The following is an 18,855-nucleotide window of genomic DNA, read 5'->3' on the forward strand; positions in this document are numbered from 1 at the left end:
AAAAAAATGCAACATAACATATTTTCCGTTATATTGTAAGATCACCATTTTCTTCTGAAAGCATTCGCCCCGGGACCTATTGTGTCGCCCTCGGTGTGACGTGGCAGAACGGGCTACTAGTTGCTACGTCCCCTCTGACGCGTTTCCGTTCTGTGAGACACGTCAGGCCACGTTCCTAAATGCATACATCTCCCGACAAGCACCGCGATCTTCTGCTTCCTGATGCGGTGCACGAAGGACGAAGGATGTGACGCTCACGGTGCCTTGTTGTACACATTCACAAAAATCTTGAGGGGTATTGTCTCGGCGGTCTTTTGTCTCAGTAAAGACACAGGCTTCTAATCCTGACGTTTCAGCAACCCTGGTGAAGTAAGGAAATAGTTTGTAATTTTGACGAACGTATTTAACATATTTAAAATCCGTAAAATACGCACAGAGTTAGGCTGACGTGACGTCGTACCCGACGGCGGCTCGTAATATATAATTTCTTTCATCGAAATTGATCTTGTTTTATGTGGAATCATCAGAGATTTTCGTGTAAACAGTTCAGCAGCCTAAGTGTGCGTGTACATGCTATGTGTATTCTCAGTGTGTTACTTGGCTCTCTAGTAATTCCTCTGGCTGTAATAATTTAACGTTGTGTGTGTGTGTGTGTGTGTGTGTGTGTGTGAGTGTGAGTGAGTGAGTGAGAGAGAGAGAGAGAGAGAGAGTGAGTGATGTGTCAGCTGTAAGTGTAAACTCTTTTTCTGTTCAGTTTCTGTTCACATTTCTTTGCTTAGCGCAGACAGCTGGGCAGTCTCCTCCAATATAATATTTTATTTAGCTGTCCAAACAGCATTAATAATGGGACTTCCACCTGGAAAAAACCAATTTGACATGTCATGTATTACATGATGATGTAATGTTTTGTTTTTTCTCATCATGTGTATAATATTTGTTTTGGGCCATTTATGTCGGAACAGCTCTTTCAAATGACTGATTCCTCTTTTGTTGGTTTTAGATGTAGAACTAAACCTGCTCAGACACCAAGATCTGCTCTTCTCTCCTATATATACACCTAGACTGGGTGGATATTTAAAAAAAAAAAACCTTTTGAGAATTTGTATGTTGAAAACAATTATTTCCAGTATCTAGGAGCACTACTTAGTATATGAAATATATTTAACATAAATATAGAACAGGTGGTTATCAACAGCCAGTGAGTTATTATATTTATAGTGTACTTGATGATGTGTGAGTGTGTGTGTGTGTGTATATATATATATATATCTACATGCACCATTATGTATATACCATAGGGATATTTAATTTCTTATGTATACCTTCTCTTGGACTCTGTGTATATGTAGTAGGGACAGCTGGTAGTGTAGCTGTTAGAGTTGCTGCCTTTAGACCCAAAGGTTGCAGATTTGAATTCTCCCTCCAGTTGCAGTGTTCTTGAGCAAGGTACTTGCCCCATATTGCTCCAGGAAAATTGCCCAGCTGTATAAATGGGTGAATACCTTAATGTTGTAAGTTGATTTGGAGGAAACCTCAGCTAAATGAATAAATGTATAAAATTGTAGAATATACAGTATATTCATTCATCAGTAACCTCTTGCAGGGTTACAGTGGATTATAATGTATCCCTGAAGCCTAGGGTAAAAGGTAGGTCATGCTCTCTGCACCTCTGTGCCTCATATATAATATTATATATTTAAATATAGTGTAATATTTGCACTGGATCTTCCACAGTTTGAATTGTAAGTTTCTGACTCCACAGTTGCTTTTACTAAGTCACAGTCAATAAACACTGAATAATACGTATGTAACACCAATTTAAGAAGCTGTCTTCTATAAAATCTTTAGACAAAGTTAAAATTAATTTTAAAATATTTTGAACACTTCCATCCATTCATAATCAATAACCAGTTATCTAGCATAGGGTTGTGTTGGTCCGTGGAATCCTGGGAACGGTGCTTTGTACAGGTTACAGCCGAGATGTACATCTTAGTCTAACTCTTACCATTTTTCATTAACTATAAACTCTATAAAAATTGGTTTAAAATGATGGGAAAAGTGTGTAATCTCCACAACCTTCCATTCAATGTTGCTGACCTCACATAAGCAACGTTGTAGTCTAGCAGTAAAAGCTTAAAAAACCAAATGTCTCTTCATTTATATACAGGCAAGGTTATGTAAAGATCTTGGATACTGCTGTATTAAATAAAGTACTTAAGACTTTTCATTTAACATTTTTATGTACTTGAAGTGTCGTTGAGCTGTAAAAACTGGAAGTAAGTTGAATGGAGGAGAAACTAAAAATCAGCAGTCTGGTTGTGACAGTTCAGGGTTCATTTCTTTTGTAGAGGAGTCAGATTTCTACCAGTATAGCGACCACTTATTTCTGCTTTTTGTGTAATTGCTGTACTGGTTACACAGAGCTGTTGTCTTTTTTTTTTTTTTTTTTTTTTGAGCTATGTTAGTTGGTGGTCATTTTTGTATTATTAATCTCCGAAGGATCTCCCTGCATGGTTGTTGAACTTCTGCATTTTTCAAAATAACAACCGAATTCATTAGCTAGAATTTCATAGTGCAGATTTGTTCATTGTCAAATTTAAGCCGGTCTTCATTACTGGGCTTTGCTGTAGTTATATCTATACGGTGAAGAGTGGAAAAAGTGTATTATGAGTGACAAAAGCAAACACATGTGAAGGTGAATGAAATCTGCTATGAAATACCTGATGGTTCATTATGTCGTGAAGATGTTTGAGTCATGTTTGTTGGCTGGGGGCTTGTGTGCTGTTTTTCAATCGTCTGTTTTTTGGAGATGAACGAGCTCCATGTGCGCGGTAACTGGTCCAGCAGCGGAGAACAAAGACACCTTTCAGGGAAGCGAACATCGGCGGGGTCCCCGTTGTTGCCTAGCAGCTTGTTGCCCAGCCTTTCTGCCACTTCATGGTCTGTGATGCAGGGTTTGTTCTTGTAGCTCAGCTCATGTTGGAGTCCTGGGGTTCGGTGTTGTGCCCCATGATGGGGCCCGTTGCATTAGGAGCATTTCAAACTGCGAACGCTGCAGTAGGAACATGGATGTGCTGTTGTATGACTAACAGGTAAAAAGTGACACGGATGCAATGTTTTCCTCATTACCTGCTGCAAGACCTGTTCTTCAGCTAAGGGTGTTGCAGTTTCACTCATGCAATTTAACCATATTTCCAAATCTGCTGTGTTTGTAATGTTCTTCGCAGTTGTGCTGTGCTGCGCGCTGCAGTGCCAGTTCAGTACAGTTCCACTGCTTCGCAGGCTGTTTAAATACAGTGGGTTATTTTGGCACTTCTCTCTATTTATACTGATGGATGTTGTATTAATGCAGGTTAAAATAAGCATTTCACAGTTGAACCTATAAGTGTGAGTTCCTAAATCATTATGCCTCTTGCTGGTTTTTCAGGCCTGATACTCTCCAGTGAACAGTGTGGCTGGCTGTCACAAGGACCTGCTGGTGGGGACTGAGTGAACAAGCCAGCGTAAAAGGATGAGCGGGGCCGCACTGGGAATAGAGATCGTGGTGGTGTTCTTCCTCGCGCTCTTCCTCCTGCATCGCTATGGTGACTTTCGCAAACAGCAGCGAATGGTGCTGTTTGGCACACTGCTGGCTTGGTATTTATGCTTTCTCATCGTCTTTATCCTTCCACTGGACGTCAGCACGGTTAGTATAGCGCTACGTACCCCACATCCACTGTATGTGCTTCAGATGTTTATATATTGTTTTAGAACCCCATTTTACTTTTTGCCGTTAGGGTTGCTTCCTACTTACCCAGAAGTCACTGCTTTCTCTTTGTGTGTCTTCTGCTCTCCAGACAATTTACAGGCAGTGCAAGAAGGATAATGAGGAACGAATGGCGATGCTGGCCGTAACTGCAGAGTTTTCTAATCAGACAGCTGCCAATTCTTCTGTTTTGCCGACTAAAAGGTTAGGAGACTATAAATTATCCTTGAACTCTTTCTGGGCCTTTGGATGAGGCACTACTTCTCTACCTTAGAGACAAACAGAAATATGGTGCAGATGTTCAGATTCCAAGATTTGGTGACATTTCCAGATTGTCTACATTTTATTTTGTCTGCTGTTTACAAAATTGATGTAAAATCTGACATCGAAAATGCATTCTGAAGCAGTACAGGTTATTGATTGTACTAGGACTACCATGTGTTCAAACAGGTGGGGGTTCAGTATAAATCCTACTACAGCTTCAGTAGAAAGGCTGGCCCCCTCTGTTGTTCTCTGCAAGTGATCAGTTGCTCTGTGGTTCTACAGTGGGCAGTGAGTACATGGCACAGTGTGTCTCCTGGCAACCACCATTTAGAGCTGTGGTGGGGCACCGTAGCATAGTGGTTACATCTGCTGCCTTTGAACCCAAAAGGTCGCAGGTTTGAATCTCACCTCTAGCTGTAGTACCCTTGAACAATGTACTTACCCTGAATTTCTCTAGTAAAATTACACAGCTGAGGTTTGAAGCTCATTGGGTCATTGGTCTCTTGTTTTGTTGCAGTTCTCCAAAGGTGTGTTACAAGCCTTGGAGCTATATTCCAGATGGAATCATGCCTGTATTCTGGCGTGTGGTTTATTGGACCTCTCAGTGTCTCACCTGGTGAGTGCTTGATCCCAAGTCACACACATACAGATAATCACCTGGACTAGGTGAGTTATCGGTTATGCTTTTTGGAACCTTTTTGAGTTAGTGAGTTCTTAGACATGTTTAGGAGCAGCCATGATCCCTTAATGAGTGGGCATATTCTGGGCCATGGTCCTGTGAACTTGCTTTTGGCTAAAAGACTCTTCCCTCATTCTTTGTCTGTGTTGTAGGCTCCTGCTGCCCTTCATGCAGTCCTACGCTCGATCTGGGGGCTTCTCCATCACTGGGAAGATTAAGACTGCCCTCATAGAAAATGCCATCTACTATGGCACCTATCTGCTTATCTTTGGCTCCCTGCTCATCTATGTGGCCGTGCATCCACAGTGGCAGCTGTCATGGTGAGAGATCCTTCTCTTCACAATCATAAATCTCCTGGCTACATTACCTTTTGTCACTCAGTCTCCCAATTGTCTCCTTCCCAGGTATGAGCTACAGACGATTGGCATCACAGCAGCCAACACCTGGGGGCTCTTCTTACTGGTTTTGCTGCTGGGCTATGGTCTGGTGGAGATCCCACGCTCCTACTGGAATGCTTCTCGCCGAGGTCACCTGCTACTCAAGACCTACTTCAAAGCCGCCAAGTTGATGACTGAGAAGGCAGATGCTGAGGAAAACCTGGAGGATATCATGGAGGTTGGGTCAGGAGTTTTTTTTTTTTTTTTTTTTCCTTCTTTTCCAAGGGGGATGGAGAGAACCTACTTTTAACTCTCTTCCTCTGCATGTACCTTTTTTACAGGAGGTGAGAAAGGTCAGCGAGTCTATTAAGTACAACCACCCACTGAGGAAGTATGTTGACACCATCCTTAGGAAGGTAAAGGAGGGGCACATCTGTAAACTTTGGATGTTGTCAGAGGTGTATGTTATAGGGTCTAATTCACAGCCTTAATTCCCAGTGTCCTGTGGACTACCAAGAGAAGATGGGCAGAAACATGGATGACTACGAGGATTTTGATGACAAGCAGAACACCTATCCCAGTGAAAGAAGCCTAGAGAAGTTGCATAAGCAGGTGCAATAATAGCATTTCCAGAGGATGCTCTGTAATTCAGTCATGCATGTCAGCCTGCTGGCAGCTGTGTTTCGTATGGGGGTGGGGGGGAGGAGTCTGTAGACATCTTCCCAGATCAGTTGTTGCTGTCACTTGAAGCTGCAGGTTTGTTGAAACAGGTAATATATGCTGTGCAACGGCACAACCGAACCCGGGTCCAGTGGCAGATTCTACTAGATCAGGCATTGCACCTTGAAGATGTGGCCAAGAATGAGACCAGTTCCACGCACCAGTTTGTCCACAGCTTCGCCCCTGCTGAACCTCCCAGCTGGTTCAGCCGATATGTCTACACTCCCACTGTAGGTGAGTTCAGTAATGGCAGGAGGAGGAGGTGGCAACAGTTACATAAGAGAAGGAGGGGATAGAGCAGCCCTTATGTCATGTTTTTACCATGCGGTGCTCTCCTTTTCCATTCCTAATATATCCCGAGCCCTTTCCTGAGGTGTGTATTTTATTTACAAAACATCAGCTTCTAGCCACCTCTGGAATATAGATTTGTAATTGATCATTTAAGGAAGTGTCTTTGGCTTGGTAACTCCTGTGTTCACACTTTGCCCTCCTGTGATCAGAGGCGCAGTTTTCCGGTGCAACTGTACAGCTAGTCAGCCTGGGGTGATGCCTGTTTAAATAATAGGAATGCACCTGGCACCTGTTCGATGTTTCAAATCTTTTGCTGTGGCTGCTCCTTATCTTAAGTAAACCGAACCATTTGGTTGTGAATACATATTTGGCTGAAGTAGGCAGAGAGGGAGAAAGGGTAAGAGAGTGAGGGTTGGTGGGCAATGTCAACACTTAATATCCGGTCTGTGTATTGTACGTGTGTCTGCATTTGAATTCATCATAGTTTTAATTTCATATTTATATGTGTGAGACTTAAAGCTTCATGTGTCTCTTCAGGAGTTGTTCAGGGATTGCCAAAGCAAGGTTACTGTGTCTGTATGTATCCTGCCCCTCTGTTTCTTGGCCAGAGTGGTACTGGGAGTGTCTGCTCAAGCAGTGGTTCTACCGGCTTCTGGCCGTGGTCCTGTCCCTGTTCTCCGTGGCCGTGGTCTGGTCTGAGTGCACCTTCTTCAGCACCCGGCCTGTTCTCTCACTTTTTGCTGTCTTCATCCAGCTGGCTGAGAAGGACTACAACTACCTGTACATAGAGGTAAGGTTGCTGGTGTTTGTACGTCGGGTTCATTTGGCATGTGGCTGACACTGAAGGGACTGGACAGTGCTGGAAACAAGGACATTTAGGATCAATAACTCTTTCATTCATTCTGCTGATACTGATTAATGCAAGCATGCCAGGGATATCCTGCCTCTAAATAGCCATATTGCTAAAACCAGCAGTGTAGACTCTGATGTGTTGACCTGACCAAGTCCTCACCAGTGGCTCTGTTTTGGTGACAGAACTGCCAGGAGGTTGATAATTATGCAATGCAAATGCACATATTCTATATGCTCATGAGTATCATGCTGCAGATTTGAATCCAAAGAGCTGAAATTGGCGGCTGGATAGTTTCTTAACAAGGAATGGGGGGGAGGTGTCAAATATATTACACAAATTGTAGGTACAGTACAGTTCCCTTTCTGCCTTCCTCTGTACTGCAGGATGACTGTGTTTGTATTACAAAGTACACAGTGCTGTTCTGGAGGTAGATTTATTGCATCCACTTCTCTGTTTCTGAATCAGTACAGCTAGAACAGCTGATTAGCATCTTTTATGGTATTTGAATCCATGTTCAGAATAGACTTCTGTACCTCTTGACTCTGTTGGGGATGCTGTTATAGTTTTAATCTTTGGCTAAACAGACCTGTCTAACCCTAACCCTAATGGCATGGTTTTGTCCACCAGATGGCGTGTTTCATCACCATCTTCTTCCTGTGCACCTGCGTGTACTCCACGGTGTTCCGCATCAGAGTCTTCAATTATTACTACCTGGCTTCTCATCACCAGACTGATGCCTACAGCCTGCAGTTCAGCGGCATGTACGTTACTTCTAGTCACTGTTAACCACCTAGTAGGCAAATGTTCAGGCTTTCAGCCACATAATGGTATAAACTGTTTGCTGTAAGTGCTTTGGCTCCAGTTTAACAGCAGTGTGTTGGACATGCTGCAGGATATTCGGTTTTTCAAACCACTATTTCTGTATTTAAATTTTATTTATTTATTTATTTTTTTTAAGTGCAATATGTCTGTTTGCTCAGTATTGATTGTTGCTAATCTGCAGGCTTTTCTGCCGTTTGACCCCGCCCCTCTGCTTGAACTTTCTTGGTCTGATCCACATGGACTCTGCCATCTCACACCAGCAGAAGGAGCAGACAGCTTATACTTCTGTGAGTGTGCAAATTAAGATGGCATGCCTAACATATGTAGACTAGAGGGTGTAGTACCTTCTCTCTGGTGACAGAAATCTGTCCATTTTCTATTGTATGCTACTAAAATGACACCCTCCTTCTTTTGAGTGGTAATGTTACCTTAGATCATGTTTTTCTCCTTCGTGCAGATCATGGGGTCCATGCGTGTTCTCTCGTTTATTGCCAATGGCTTCTACATTTACTACCCTATGCTCATCGTCATCCTGTGTATCGCCACCTACTTCAGGTGAGCCTGGAGCATAACCTAGTATCATGACTGTTGGCTCTACAGTCCGTCAAAGGCTGACATGTAGGCTAGGTAGGTTCTTCTTTTCATACCTTTCACCTCTGGCTTCTCTGTCTCCAGCCTCGGAACTCGCTGCCTGAACCTTCTGGGCTTCCAGCAGTTCATGGGTGAAAACGACATGACCTCTGACCTGATTGATGAGGGAAAAGAACTTATACGACGAGGTGACTGGCATGGATCCCTTTGCTGTTGTCCCACCATGCTGCCTTCTCTTCTTTTTGCCATAGGTGATCAAGGCCAAATCTTAAATGTTTAATTGTGCAAACTTTTTTTTGATGATGAATATTGCTCTTCTGCAACCCAGAGAAAAGAAAACGTCAAAGGGTAGAAGATGGAGAGAACAGACGCAGAGTAAGTTATGGTTTTTGATTTTTCTTTGTCATGAATAGCAAGTCGTATGCAGCGTCCAGTAAAAGTTTTCACGTGGCTTGTTTCATCCTGCCTCATGTGACACAAACGGACGTCCAGGGTCTAAAGGATCTAGAACACCACAGTTGCCAAAAATATTCTGTCAGGATTAATGTTCAGATGGTGTGCATAAAATTTACTTCATTGGCTTCTTATAGGATGGAGCTCTAGAGCCATTGGTTTCCTAATGTTTTTCAGGAATGGAAGGAGCGCTATGGGAACCAGCGTGATGATTACGTGACCAGAAATAGGAACACTCACTCTGAATTAAAGGAGACCAATTATGGTGACACGATGAATGCCAGTGCAAACAGGCGTACGTAGACAACCAAGAACCTGTAGAACTTTAAGAACCTTAGAAAATAATGCCAGCCTCAAGAGGCCAGAGGTGTTTGACACTGTCCCCCTGCTACAGAGGCCAGGTATTCTCGGCCCAGCAACCGCTCAGGGGACAGGGACCGGATCGAGCTGCTGCAGGATGCTGAGCCGCTGGACTTCAACGCTGAGATGCTGTCTGACGATCCACTGGAGTCTGAGTCTGGAAGGTGAGATTGGCCCTGGAACAGTCTGTGATTCCCTTATCTCTTATGAATTCTTAACCCAATCTCTTCTGCCCACATAGGCATGCTGGGGGACGCTATCTGTCCATGTCTTCATCCCGCAGCCGTATCTTTGATGACGTGTGAGGTTGGAGCTGCGAGTGGAGGGAGAAACAAAGACAGGCCACTTGTCCTCCTGCTTCTCTCTTAATTTGTTTAGGAGGCTGGCGTCTCTGGCCTTTGACCACTGTCCTCCAGTGAATGTAGCGTTTTACCTCTTCCATGTACACGTGGATCTGATGTTTTGAGACTTCACAACAATTCAACGATCAGTGATCTCCCCCACAAAATTCTGCAGCTAAACATAACATACTACAAGCAAATCTCTTCGAAACCGTAACTGTATGAAGGCTGTTAAAATTTGGGTTTTGTTTACAAGACATCCAAGTTTTCAGGGAAAAAATGACGATAGAAAAGTGAATCCGAATTTGGAAAAGTAAATCCATTTTAATATTATTGAATCTTGTCCTAAAATAGTGTTCTTCCGTAACACTTCTAGTATTATTCACAGAGGAATGTTTGAAAATGGAAAATGTGCATGTTTCCCGAAGTGAGAAATTCAGCAAAGTTGTACAATTTCCTCCGACTTTCGCAGCCAACTGGTGATCCTCAGTGGTAAGATGAGTGACGCAAGGCCACTTTTTATTTAACAAAAGGCTTTCTGAACCTCTATTTATTTATTGTACATAAATCTGTATATAGTAATATGGGGATAACTTATATAAGTATCTCCCCCTCTAAAATCTGCATTGATTAATTCTGTGCGTTCAGAGGCACATTGTTCATTGTGCTGTAGCTTGTGTTTATGTCCAATGAATGAAGTTATCACTTTGCACACTTGGAGATTCTCTCCTTTATAAACACTGAGAAATAGCGGTGCGTTTTCTTTTTATTTGCCAAGTAACTGGCTGTGGATTTCGGCGCATGACACACTATGAGCTAACTGTATGACACGGGTACTAGCTGATACAATAGCAGATCTGCATTTCTAAAACAGCACATATTGTGGAGCACTGAGGTAAAACCTCTGAAATGTGCAGGCCAGAGCTTTGAGCTGAGGTATCATCTTTGCTTTCAAATGATTTGTTTGTTTGTCTTTCATCTTTGGTTGTGACAGCAGATGCTATTTGTAATATTTGAATATAGTAATTGTAAAATTCTAGTTTCCTAGTACTTTGGACAATAGTGAATGATGCAGCTCATAGTATTTATGACTGGTAAGTGCCCATTATTTACTTTTTAAAAAATTTTTGTATAAAAACCAACTACGTTACATGGTAATCAGTCTTTTTATTTAGGTTTAAATCCTGAATAAATGTCCTACCTTCTCCCAGTGTGAACTCTGGGGAAATTCATAGTTTTACATGTCAGAAATCACTTGTTTATAGAATGACACACCCAACTGTGACGGATCCAAATCTGACTTTACGAAAGCAGAACACACAGATTTTGTTCTGGTTTTGTGTTATATACTGAACTACTTTAAAAAGTGTCCTTTTGAGAAGAATGAGGCGTCTTTAAACTGATTTAATCAATGTTACCGGTAACACAAATTCCTACTCCCTGTCTGCTCCGCTAAAAGCAGGTGCACCTCCAAGAGCCACACGCCGATTGTGACACGGAAGGTGTTAGTTTTTTGTTAATCTGTTTGGATGACTGTTTCAATGTTGGACATATTGCTGCAGCCAACAGTCTTCATTGGCTGGATTTGCACTAAAATCTCATCTGAAGCACATCGAAAGGTTGCTGGACCACAAATGAAGAGCTGTGGTCTGTCTGCCTTTTGCGGTGGCCAGTTGTAGACTAAACTTGCCTGGTGTTTTCTGGGTCAAGGTTTGCAAGGTGGGGTTTGGGTTTGTACTGTCATGACTGGAAACACTGTAATGTGTCAATTGTGTACATTTATTTATATGAATATTTTAGTAGTAGAGGATTGTTTGCAACAGAGAAGGTTCTCAAAGGTAACTGTTGCAAAACGTAAGATGTTTTTATGGCCCTAGTTCACTTCCTTGTCTTTAATGTGCAATGGGAACGATTTCAGTCTTTCTTTGACTGGCCTCATAAAAAAATCATTCATCAGTCTGAAAATATGAGGGCTTCATTTTAAATATGTAAGGATATTGCTGCAACAAGGTTTGCATTGTGTCCTGTATCTTTTGTTAGGTGACTTGTTACAAGAACTGAGTTGGATTAGCTTTCATGAAGTTTTGGGTTTGGTGAGAAATCACTCGTGTATTAATTGTACATGTGAAATGTTCATGTTTTCACCACTGGATCTTTTTACATGGTATTTTCCTACGTTATGTGGTACAGAAACACACACGACTAACCAATAAATTGTATTTTTATCAGTTCAGCTTTTTGTTCTTAAATCCTTGGTTTTTTTTTTTTATATTTGTGCTGTTTGCAGCTGTGGAGGGATCAGGCTGTTGTGGTGTGTTTCTGTACCTGCTGTCTGTTTTGTGCTCAATTTTTCACGAGTTATTAATAAAATGATTATTTCTCTGGTGTGTGTTCAACAAAGCCTCAAATCTAATATTAAAGTTGAACACTCAGAACCCTCTCTGTTTAAATGACAGTCCTCTGCTCGTTTAAGTAGAAAAAAAGTTATATGATATTCGGTGGTATTTTGTTCTGTTGATGTTCACCTGTTTGACGCCGGAATGCTGTAATTATCTTAATGGTTTCTATTCTATGTATCTTAAATGTGGCAAGTAACCATGTACACAAATGTGCTGCGACCAAATTAAAATACTGTAACTGCTCAATGAGCTGAGCGATTTGTGTTTGACATTTTGGGCTGCAATGAATGTTTGTGGAAGAGAAATTGCACTGGACACCATCATTAGGCAGAGCAGTTTATGTTCCATGTGTCACCATGAGGAACCGACAGGTCGAATCCCTTACCTGCGCAAACCTCCTTGCCCAGTAAACCGTTCCCTTATGTTGGGCGGCAGGACGTGGGTTCGATCCCAACTCAGTCTGTGTGGAGTTCGCATGTTCTACCCGCGTCTGTGTGTGTTTCCTCTGGGTGCTCTGGTTTCCTCTCACAGTCCAAAGACATGCTGTTCAGGTTCCGCATAGTGTGTGAGTGACAGAGAGAGTGTGTGTGTTCCACTGATGTATGGATGAGTGACCCAGTGTAAGTAGTGCATCTAGCAGTGTAAGTCACCACGGTGAATAAGGTGTGTGGGCTCATAACACTACATAGAGTTCATTCGAAGTCGCTTAACAAGCGTCTGCTAAATAAATGTAAACTGACAACAATAAATTGGGATCAGCTAGTCGAATTGCCCTGATCAATATGTGGATAAATTAAGTGGGACCGGTAAACTAAGCAGTGAAGTAAAACGATCGCATATTTTTATGCAACCAGAGTTGACGATCGATCTTGTTCGAAAGCTCTGGTTCGCGGTGGTTTGGCGGAACCTCAAGCTTCAGCGCTCGAGGCTCTATCTGGCTACCAGGTCAGTTATTTATCAACTACTTCTTGCTCTCTTCCCTGGCTTTTCATGCCTTTATTGTCCCTTCATGACTCATTGGCTGAGCAGAGCCGCCGCTTGCCCGTTTCTCCGGTAACCGCTGGGCGGTGAGCCCCGCGGCCGGTTCGCTCGCGGCGGCGCGAGACAGAGAGCGGCTGCGATTCCAGCCAATCACAGGCAAGAGGCGCTCATCGCTGCGCGTCTCCATGGTAACGTCTGGAGGCGTAGGGGTTGGGTCTCGATCGAGTGAAAGGCTGGTCCGTCCTAAAATACCTGTTGATCCGGACTTTCGAAGTTGGTGGTAAGAAATAACCGACTAGTGTTTTTATGACATTGTTACAAATTTGACGACTTTCTTCAAATCCATTTGCGGTGTTTGTCTGTTAAAATACTTGGGATTATCATGTTTGTGTCGTAGTGCCGTCGAGTGGATCGCGTAAATAGACTGAGTCGGTGCGAGTGCCTCTGGATTCATGATCTGTCTGTTTTCCGCTTGTGTCCTTAGGGTTGACGGGGATACTTACGTTGTCACTGTGATTGAGTCCATCCATCTGGTGGCTGGTCATCCTCTTCTTCTTTTTCCTCCAACTTTTCCATGGCAACCTTACTCCCATCATTTGTGTTTCAAATGAGATCTTGTGGTTTATTTGATCCAAGCTCCATTTTCTCCTCTCTGGCCCTGGTGTTCTTAAAAATCTCCTCCGGCATCCCAGTTCAAAGTAGTTTTATCGTTTTTCTGTCTTGCTTCTTCAGTGTCCCACTTCCACATCCATACAGCATTACCTACAGGAAGGCCATTTTACTAGAGCAATTTAGCATTAATACCTGAATCAGCGAAGATTGAAACCCGGGTCCTAAAGATGCGAGGTGATGCCTTTACTGTGTTCTCTGCACCTTAAGGCAGAATTTACTCTTGTTTGTGATTTAGGGTGAGAAGAGGTCCCTAAACACTGCTGGAGTTACTCTAAGTAGTAAGATTGAATCGGGAATCTCTGACTGTACATTCAAACAAATGACCATTGTCAAAATCTGTTCATCAAATAGTTAACAGTGTAGTTCTGGTAAACTCCCACACCCATAACCTTCTTAATATTGTCTTCTTAACATCTGTTATAGCTTAAAATCTGTCTTCACGACATTTGTCTTCTTCATGCCTGATTGTAACAGCTGCCTGAAAGCTGACCAGTAACACATAAAATATTTTTCTCGAGCAACTATAATAAAGCTCATAACAAGTTCAGAAGTGTCTTTTCCTTTTGGGTTCACTTCTTAACAAAAACCTGCTGTTAGCAGATAAAATAACCTAAGCTATACCGTATAATTAGTCACAGAGCATCATATCAAGTAAGAGTTTCCAACTGTCCCAGCAGATCAGAAGGCCAAATGGTTCAAGATATTTGTAAGTGCACCACACTGTGGATCCTGCATTCACAGCAACTCAATGTTTTCCCGAGATAATGTACATCTGTGTTCATATAGTGCCGTGTGCTCTCAGAAATCTCCGTTGAAAGATTTTCCATCATCATCTTGTAGTGTGCAGGTAGTATGCAGTAAAATTGTAAAGAGTGAAATGTAGCATTTTTCACTTAGTGTTTAATATTCAAACTCCAACTCGGGTGTGGAACTTCATACAGTTCGATAGAACAATGCCAAGCAACTGGTTATCCTTTTTTTTTTTTCCCCTTTTGTCTTAAGCCATTGTACACTGGTACCTCACCACGTGACCACAACTGGGACCACAAGTCTATTTGCGACTTGTTTTTGTCATAATTCTAAAGTCACTTTTACAACTAAATCACAATAAAATCTTGAGGATTAGGTTTTATAAAGACCCCCCAACATAGCTAGAATAGACTTTAATATTTATTAAATAACTTCAAGATACATTAACACTACAAGTAATTTTAAAAGGCAGAAAATAAGAATGCAATCTCCAGAAACTGTTTATTCAATAGTGATCACTGACTGACTAATCCCATAAACATATCCAACATTTGTCATCTTGTTCCTTATGACCAACACTTTAGAACACCAGACACAAGCAGTAAACACTGTGGAAATGAGCTGAATTAAACATGTCCCACACTTGTATTGTGTTTCAGTGTATTTTAGGGACACCGATCGGCTGGGTGCGTAAAAAGTGGTTCTATTTGCTTTTCTTACTGATGGAAGTTTTAGAAACTTCACAAGTAAAGAAAATAAATGCTAAATGCTGGAAAATACTAGTGTCTTCAACAATCCGTAACTGGACTCTTTGAAACAGGAGGAGCCAATGTACTGTATTTGAGTTTTAGGAGGACTTTATTTGCCATCTAATATATTTATTTGGGGGGACACAGTGGCGCAGCGGGTTTGGTCGGGTCCCGCTCTCTAGTAGGTCTGGGGTTTGAGTCCCGCTTGGGGTGTCTTGTGAGGGACTGGCGTCCCGTCCTGCGTGTGTCCCCTTCCCCTCCCCCTCCAGCCTTGTGCCCTGTGTTGCCGGGTTCGGTTCTGGCTTGCTGCAACCCCACTTGGGACAAGCAGCTTCTGCCAGTGTGTGTGTGTGTGTTTGTGTGTGGAGGCCAGCTGTGAGTCTGTGCTGCTGGAATCCGATGACTGCATACCATTGTGGATGTGACATGCCAATGCAAACCAGGAAATAAACTTATTAGCACTTGGCAACAATGTTATAAATAGCCTGTCAGTTGACTTGAAAGCCTTTTTTAAATCTAGAATGCCCATCAGGGGTGGGCAGGTACTGGCACTTGGACCCCTGGAGGTTTTTTCTCTTTTCAGTTTGACAGTTTTTTTTGTTCCTTTCCTCCATGGCCATTTGACTTACAGCTTTAATAACTGATACAGTTATTGTAGTAATTTAATGTATAGCTAACCTTTTATTTGTATTATGTCTCTGATCCTTTGTTCATCGTTCTGTGTCACCGTGGGAGAAGAGTGCACTATAAAAATAAATTCAGCTGAGCTGAATTTGTGAGTATATCTCATGTTTTTATAGCTAAATATTCAGATTTTAAAGTTTTCTGTTTATGTGTCTTTCTTGGCTGATGAAAGCATCTTGAGAGGATTATGGCTGGCACCGCGCGGCATGATCGGGAGATGGCACTGAATGCAAAGCGGCTATTGTCCACAACTGTAGACCCAGTGGAGCGGCTGCGATTGCAGTGTTTGGCACGAGGGTCTGCGGGTATCAAGGGTCTGTCCAGGTGAGTGAGAATAAATGATGAATGTGATCTGTCACAATAAATATCGCAATGACAATTGTACAGTTTCCATTTTGCCCTTGATTCTTCTTTGGAAAGAGTTTTCAGGATCATGGACGATGACAATAACCGTACTCTGGACATGAAGGAGTTCCTCAAGGGCTTAAATGATTATGGCATAATCATGGAAAAGGATGAAGCTGTGAAGCTCTTCCAGCAATTTGACAGGGATGGCAGTGGGCTCATTGACTTTGATGAATTCCTCATCACATTAAGGGTGAGTGTATCATCATGTGTAAGGTCCATCATAGGAAGAATTTTAATGTATTTTTCACTTTTTTTCACAATTTGGTGTTGCTGTCATTGTAGCCACCCATGTCCAATGCTAGGAAGCAGGTGATCATGGAAGCTTTTCGAAAGCTGGACAGGACTGGTGATGGAGTCATCACAGTTGAAGACTTAAAGGGAGTTTACAATGCCAAACACCACCCCAAATATCAGAATGGAGAGTGGACTGAGGAGCAGGTGTTCCGCACATTCCTGGACAACTTTGACTCCCCTTATGACAAGGATGGGAAGGTATGTGGCTGTCATCTGAGATCGAAATTCTGTTTTTACATGCAAAGTGACTCAACATTGTGATCCTGAAGAAGGCTCTAGAATGTGCAACTTAGCAATCTGTGTTTGAATTTCCCAAAGAATTCTTCTTTATAATGTTTAGTGCCACAGGGAGGTGGTGCAGCGGGTTTGACCGGGTCCTGCTCTCCGGTGGGTCTGGGGTTCGAGTATAGAATAGAATAGAATAGAATAGAATAGAAGAGTCTCCTTACCTGGGGGGATCCTACACACTAGCTCACCACAGCAAGAATGGTGTAAATGACATCATTAATATGATATAAGAAGCCTGGAGAGCTGAAGAACCACCAAGATAGAATGGCAAAATGACATAAACGACACAACACTAATATACAGGTGCAAAGAAATCACTTGACCACTTTAAAGTTATGTATGACAGCTGGCACTTATACAAAATATTGCCTGTTTTTATGTCCAGAAGTCATCAGCTTGGCACGTATGAAAATGTAAAGAAAACAAATAACTAAATGGAGCAAAGGAGATGCATGCAGGAAAGTAAAATTATATGAATTTGGTGAACATTTCCAAGAAAGTACTTGTATCCTTCACTCTACAAATATGTCTCTTAAGGAGGTTTCCGCGTGAGGAATGCAAACGGATCGAAGATCCTCGCGTTTTTTTAACGTGTGCAGTCACCGCTTGTTGATTGATACATTACAGCGATGTTCATGGTAATACAACAGGTTCGACCATCTTATGGAGATGCTGACTTGCATGTAACGTATTTTCCTCCACCTCCATTGCCTCTCTGTTTTGTTGCGCTAGGTCACGCAAGATGAGTTTATGAATTACTATGCAGGCGTGAGCGCTTCCATCGATTCGGATGTCTACTTTATCGTTATGATGCGCAACGCCTGGAAGATGAACTAACGACCTAACCCATAATCCTTAGGGTAACAACCCTTGACCCCTGGGACCTGAAGCGGCTTTTTCTTTCACACAGTGTCCATTTTTAACTCCGCCTACTGATTTTCACCTAATTGTCTTCTTTCTGTAGTCTCTGTAGAGAACTTGTAGGGTACAACCCTTGAGATGATCTCTTGTCGTACTTAGACCTCTTGGTGTAGATGTAGATAGAATCCTGAAAACCAAAAACACTTGAGAAATGTGGACATTGCTGTGTTCCCTCTATTAGTTGATAAGCCATAAAAAGCACGTGATGAATTTGTTGTCCTCACATTTGTTAATGTGCACCAGCCATGACTGGTGTGAGCGCATTATGGAAGCTATTGGAAGCGTAACCCAGCCTTCATCTGATAGCTTCCATAAGAGCAATGTCTGCATATTGCATTTGTGTTTTTGCTGAAAACATCCTCTTGTATCTGTTAAATCAGTGGATGCAATCCTGTAAATCATCTTTCATGTAAATGCTGGACTGTAATTCGAGTGGATTCTCTTTTCCAGTGAAATGCTGCCATGGGCTTCCTCTCTCGTTTGTCCTTTTTGTCTAGGATCTTACACCGTAGATCTGTTAGATGTTCACACTTCAGGGTCGATCAAGGGATGGAAAGCAAATTTAGAGTAGTTCTGGGAATCTGCAGTGATACGAGCCCCTATGCAGTGGCCTGCATCAACGCAACACCTTCAGTGTTGAAGGATGTCCAGCTCAGTGACATCCATCCTCCATGTCTCTTTGCAGGTCACCAAGGAGGAGTTTTTAAACTATTACTGTGGAGTCAGTGCCTCTGTGGACAACGACGTCTACTTTATTCTCATGATGAAGACCACATGGAAATTATGATTTCAGTAGTTTAGTATTTTTTACTGTTAATTTTGAACTTTTTTTGTGAATAGTTAATGTATGCAGTTTTTATCTGTAAGCCCATTATCTCTTTAATGTCTAAAATAAATATTTTATTGTTAAGTAATTATAAATATTTGTTTTCATTCTGTAGAAAGGTGAAAAATTAAGGAAAACTGAAAGCAGGATGAAGTTAAATGTCAGTTTGAGATTAAGAAGCATTTTTTACCAAATTTAAATATACCTTCATAACAAATTTTAGCTATAACATCTCAATTGTTTGTGTACAGTGTCCTCCTTAACCCTGGATCCATAACAATATTTATTATAGGTATAGTCATGATCTGCACAGACTCTAACTATCTGTTTGGTATCAGGTACTATTAGGCTTTTATTGATTGAGACTGATTGTGACTTAGCGGTGAA

At 42.0% G+C, this 18,855-nt stretch overlaps 2 protein-coding genes across 5 annotated transcripts; both read left to right on the forward strand.

Annotated features, from left to right (window-relative positions):
* The first annotated feature begins 230 nt into the window (after positions 1-230).
* On the forward strand, positions 231-12,133 carry lmbrd2b (LMBR1 domain containing 2b). The gene is made up of 18 exons (XM_018748115.2): positions 231-369; positions 3,428-3,685; positions 3,837-3,949; positions 4,527-4,625; positions 4,841-5,008; positions 5,093-5,303; positions 5,407-5,481; positions 5,564-5,677; positions 5,836-6,019; positions 6,685-6,866; positions 7,557-7,690; positions 7,933-8,038; positions 8,209-8,306; positions 8,427-8,530; positions 8,671-8,717; positions 8,973-9,090; positions 9,190-9,319; positions 9,397-12,133. The coding sequence occupies exons 2-18, from the start codon at positions 3,512-3,514 to the stop codon at positions 9,458-9,460; spliced, it is 2,121 nt and encodes a 706-aa protein (XP_018603631.1). The 5' UTR covers positions 231-369; positions 3,428-3,511; the 3' UTR covers positions 9,461-12,133.
* A 962-nt stretch (positions 12,134-13,095) lies between these two features.
* Positions 13,096-18,505, forward strand: capslb (calcyphosine-like b). Of its 4 annotated transcripts, none has more exons than XM_018748600.2 (5): positions 13,096-13,156; positions 15,904-16,055; positions 16,152-16,329; positions 16,422-16,631; positions 18,328-18,505. In XM_018748600.2, exons 2-5 carry the CDS (start codon positions 15,919-15,921, stop codon positions 18,427-18,429), a joined length of 627 nt encoding a protein of 208 aa, XP_018604116.2. In that variant the 5' UTR covers positions 13,096-13,156; positions 15,904-15,918; the 3' UTR covers positions 18,430-18,505. The 4 variants fall into 4 exon arrangements, with proteins under 4 accessions (XP_018604116.2, XP_018604133.2, XP_018604142.2 ...); XM_018748617.2 differs by having other exon boundaries at positions 16,161-16,329; XM_018748626.2 differs by lacking the exon at positions 18,328-18,505 and adding an exon at positions 17,107-17,645.
* The last annotated feature ends 350 nt before the right edge of the window (positions 18,506-18,855 follow it).

This window comes from Scleropages formosus, chromosome 6 (assembly GCF_900964775.1).
Source record: "Scleropages formosus chromosome 6, fSclFor1.1, whole genome shotgun sequence".
Lineage (NCBI taxonomy): Eukaryota > Metazoa > Chordata > Actinopteri > Osteoglossiformes > Osteoglossidae > Scleropages > Scleropages formosus.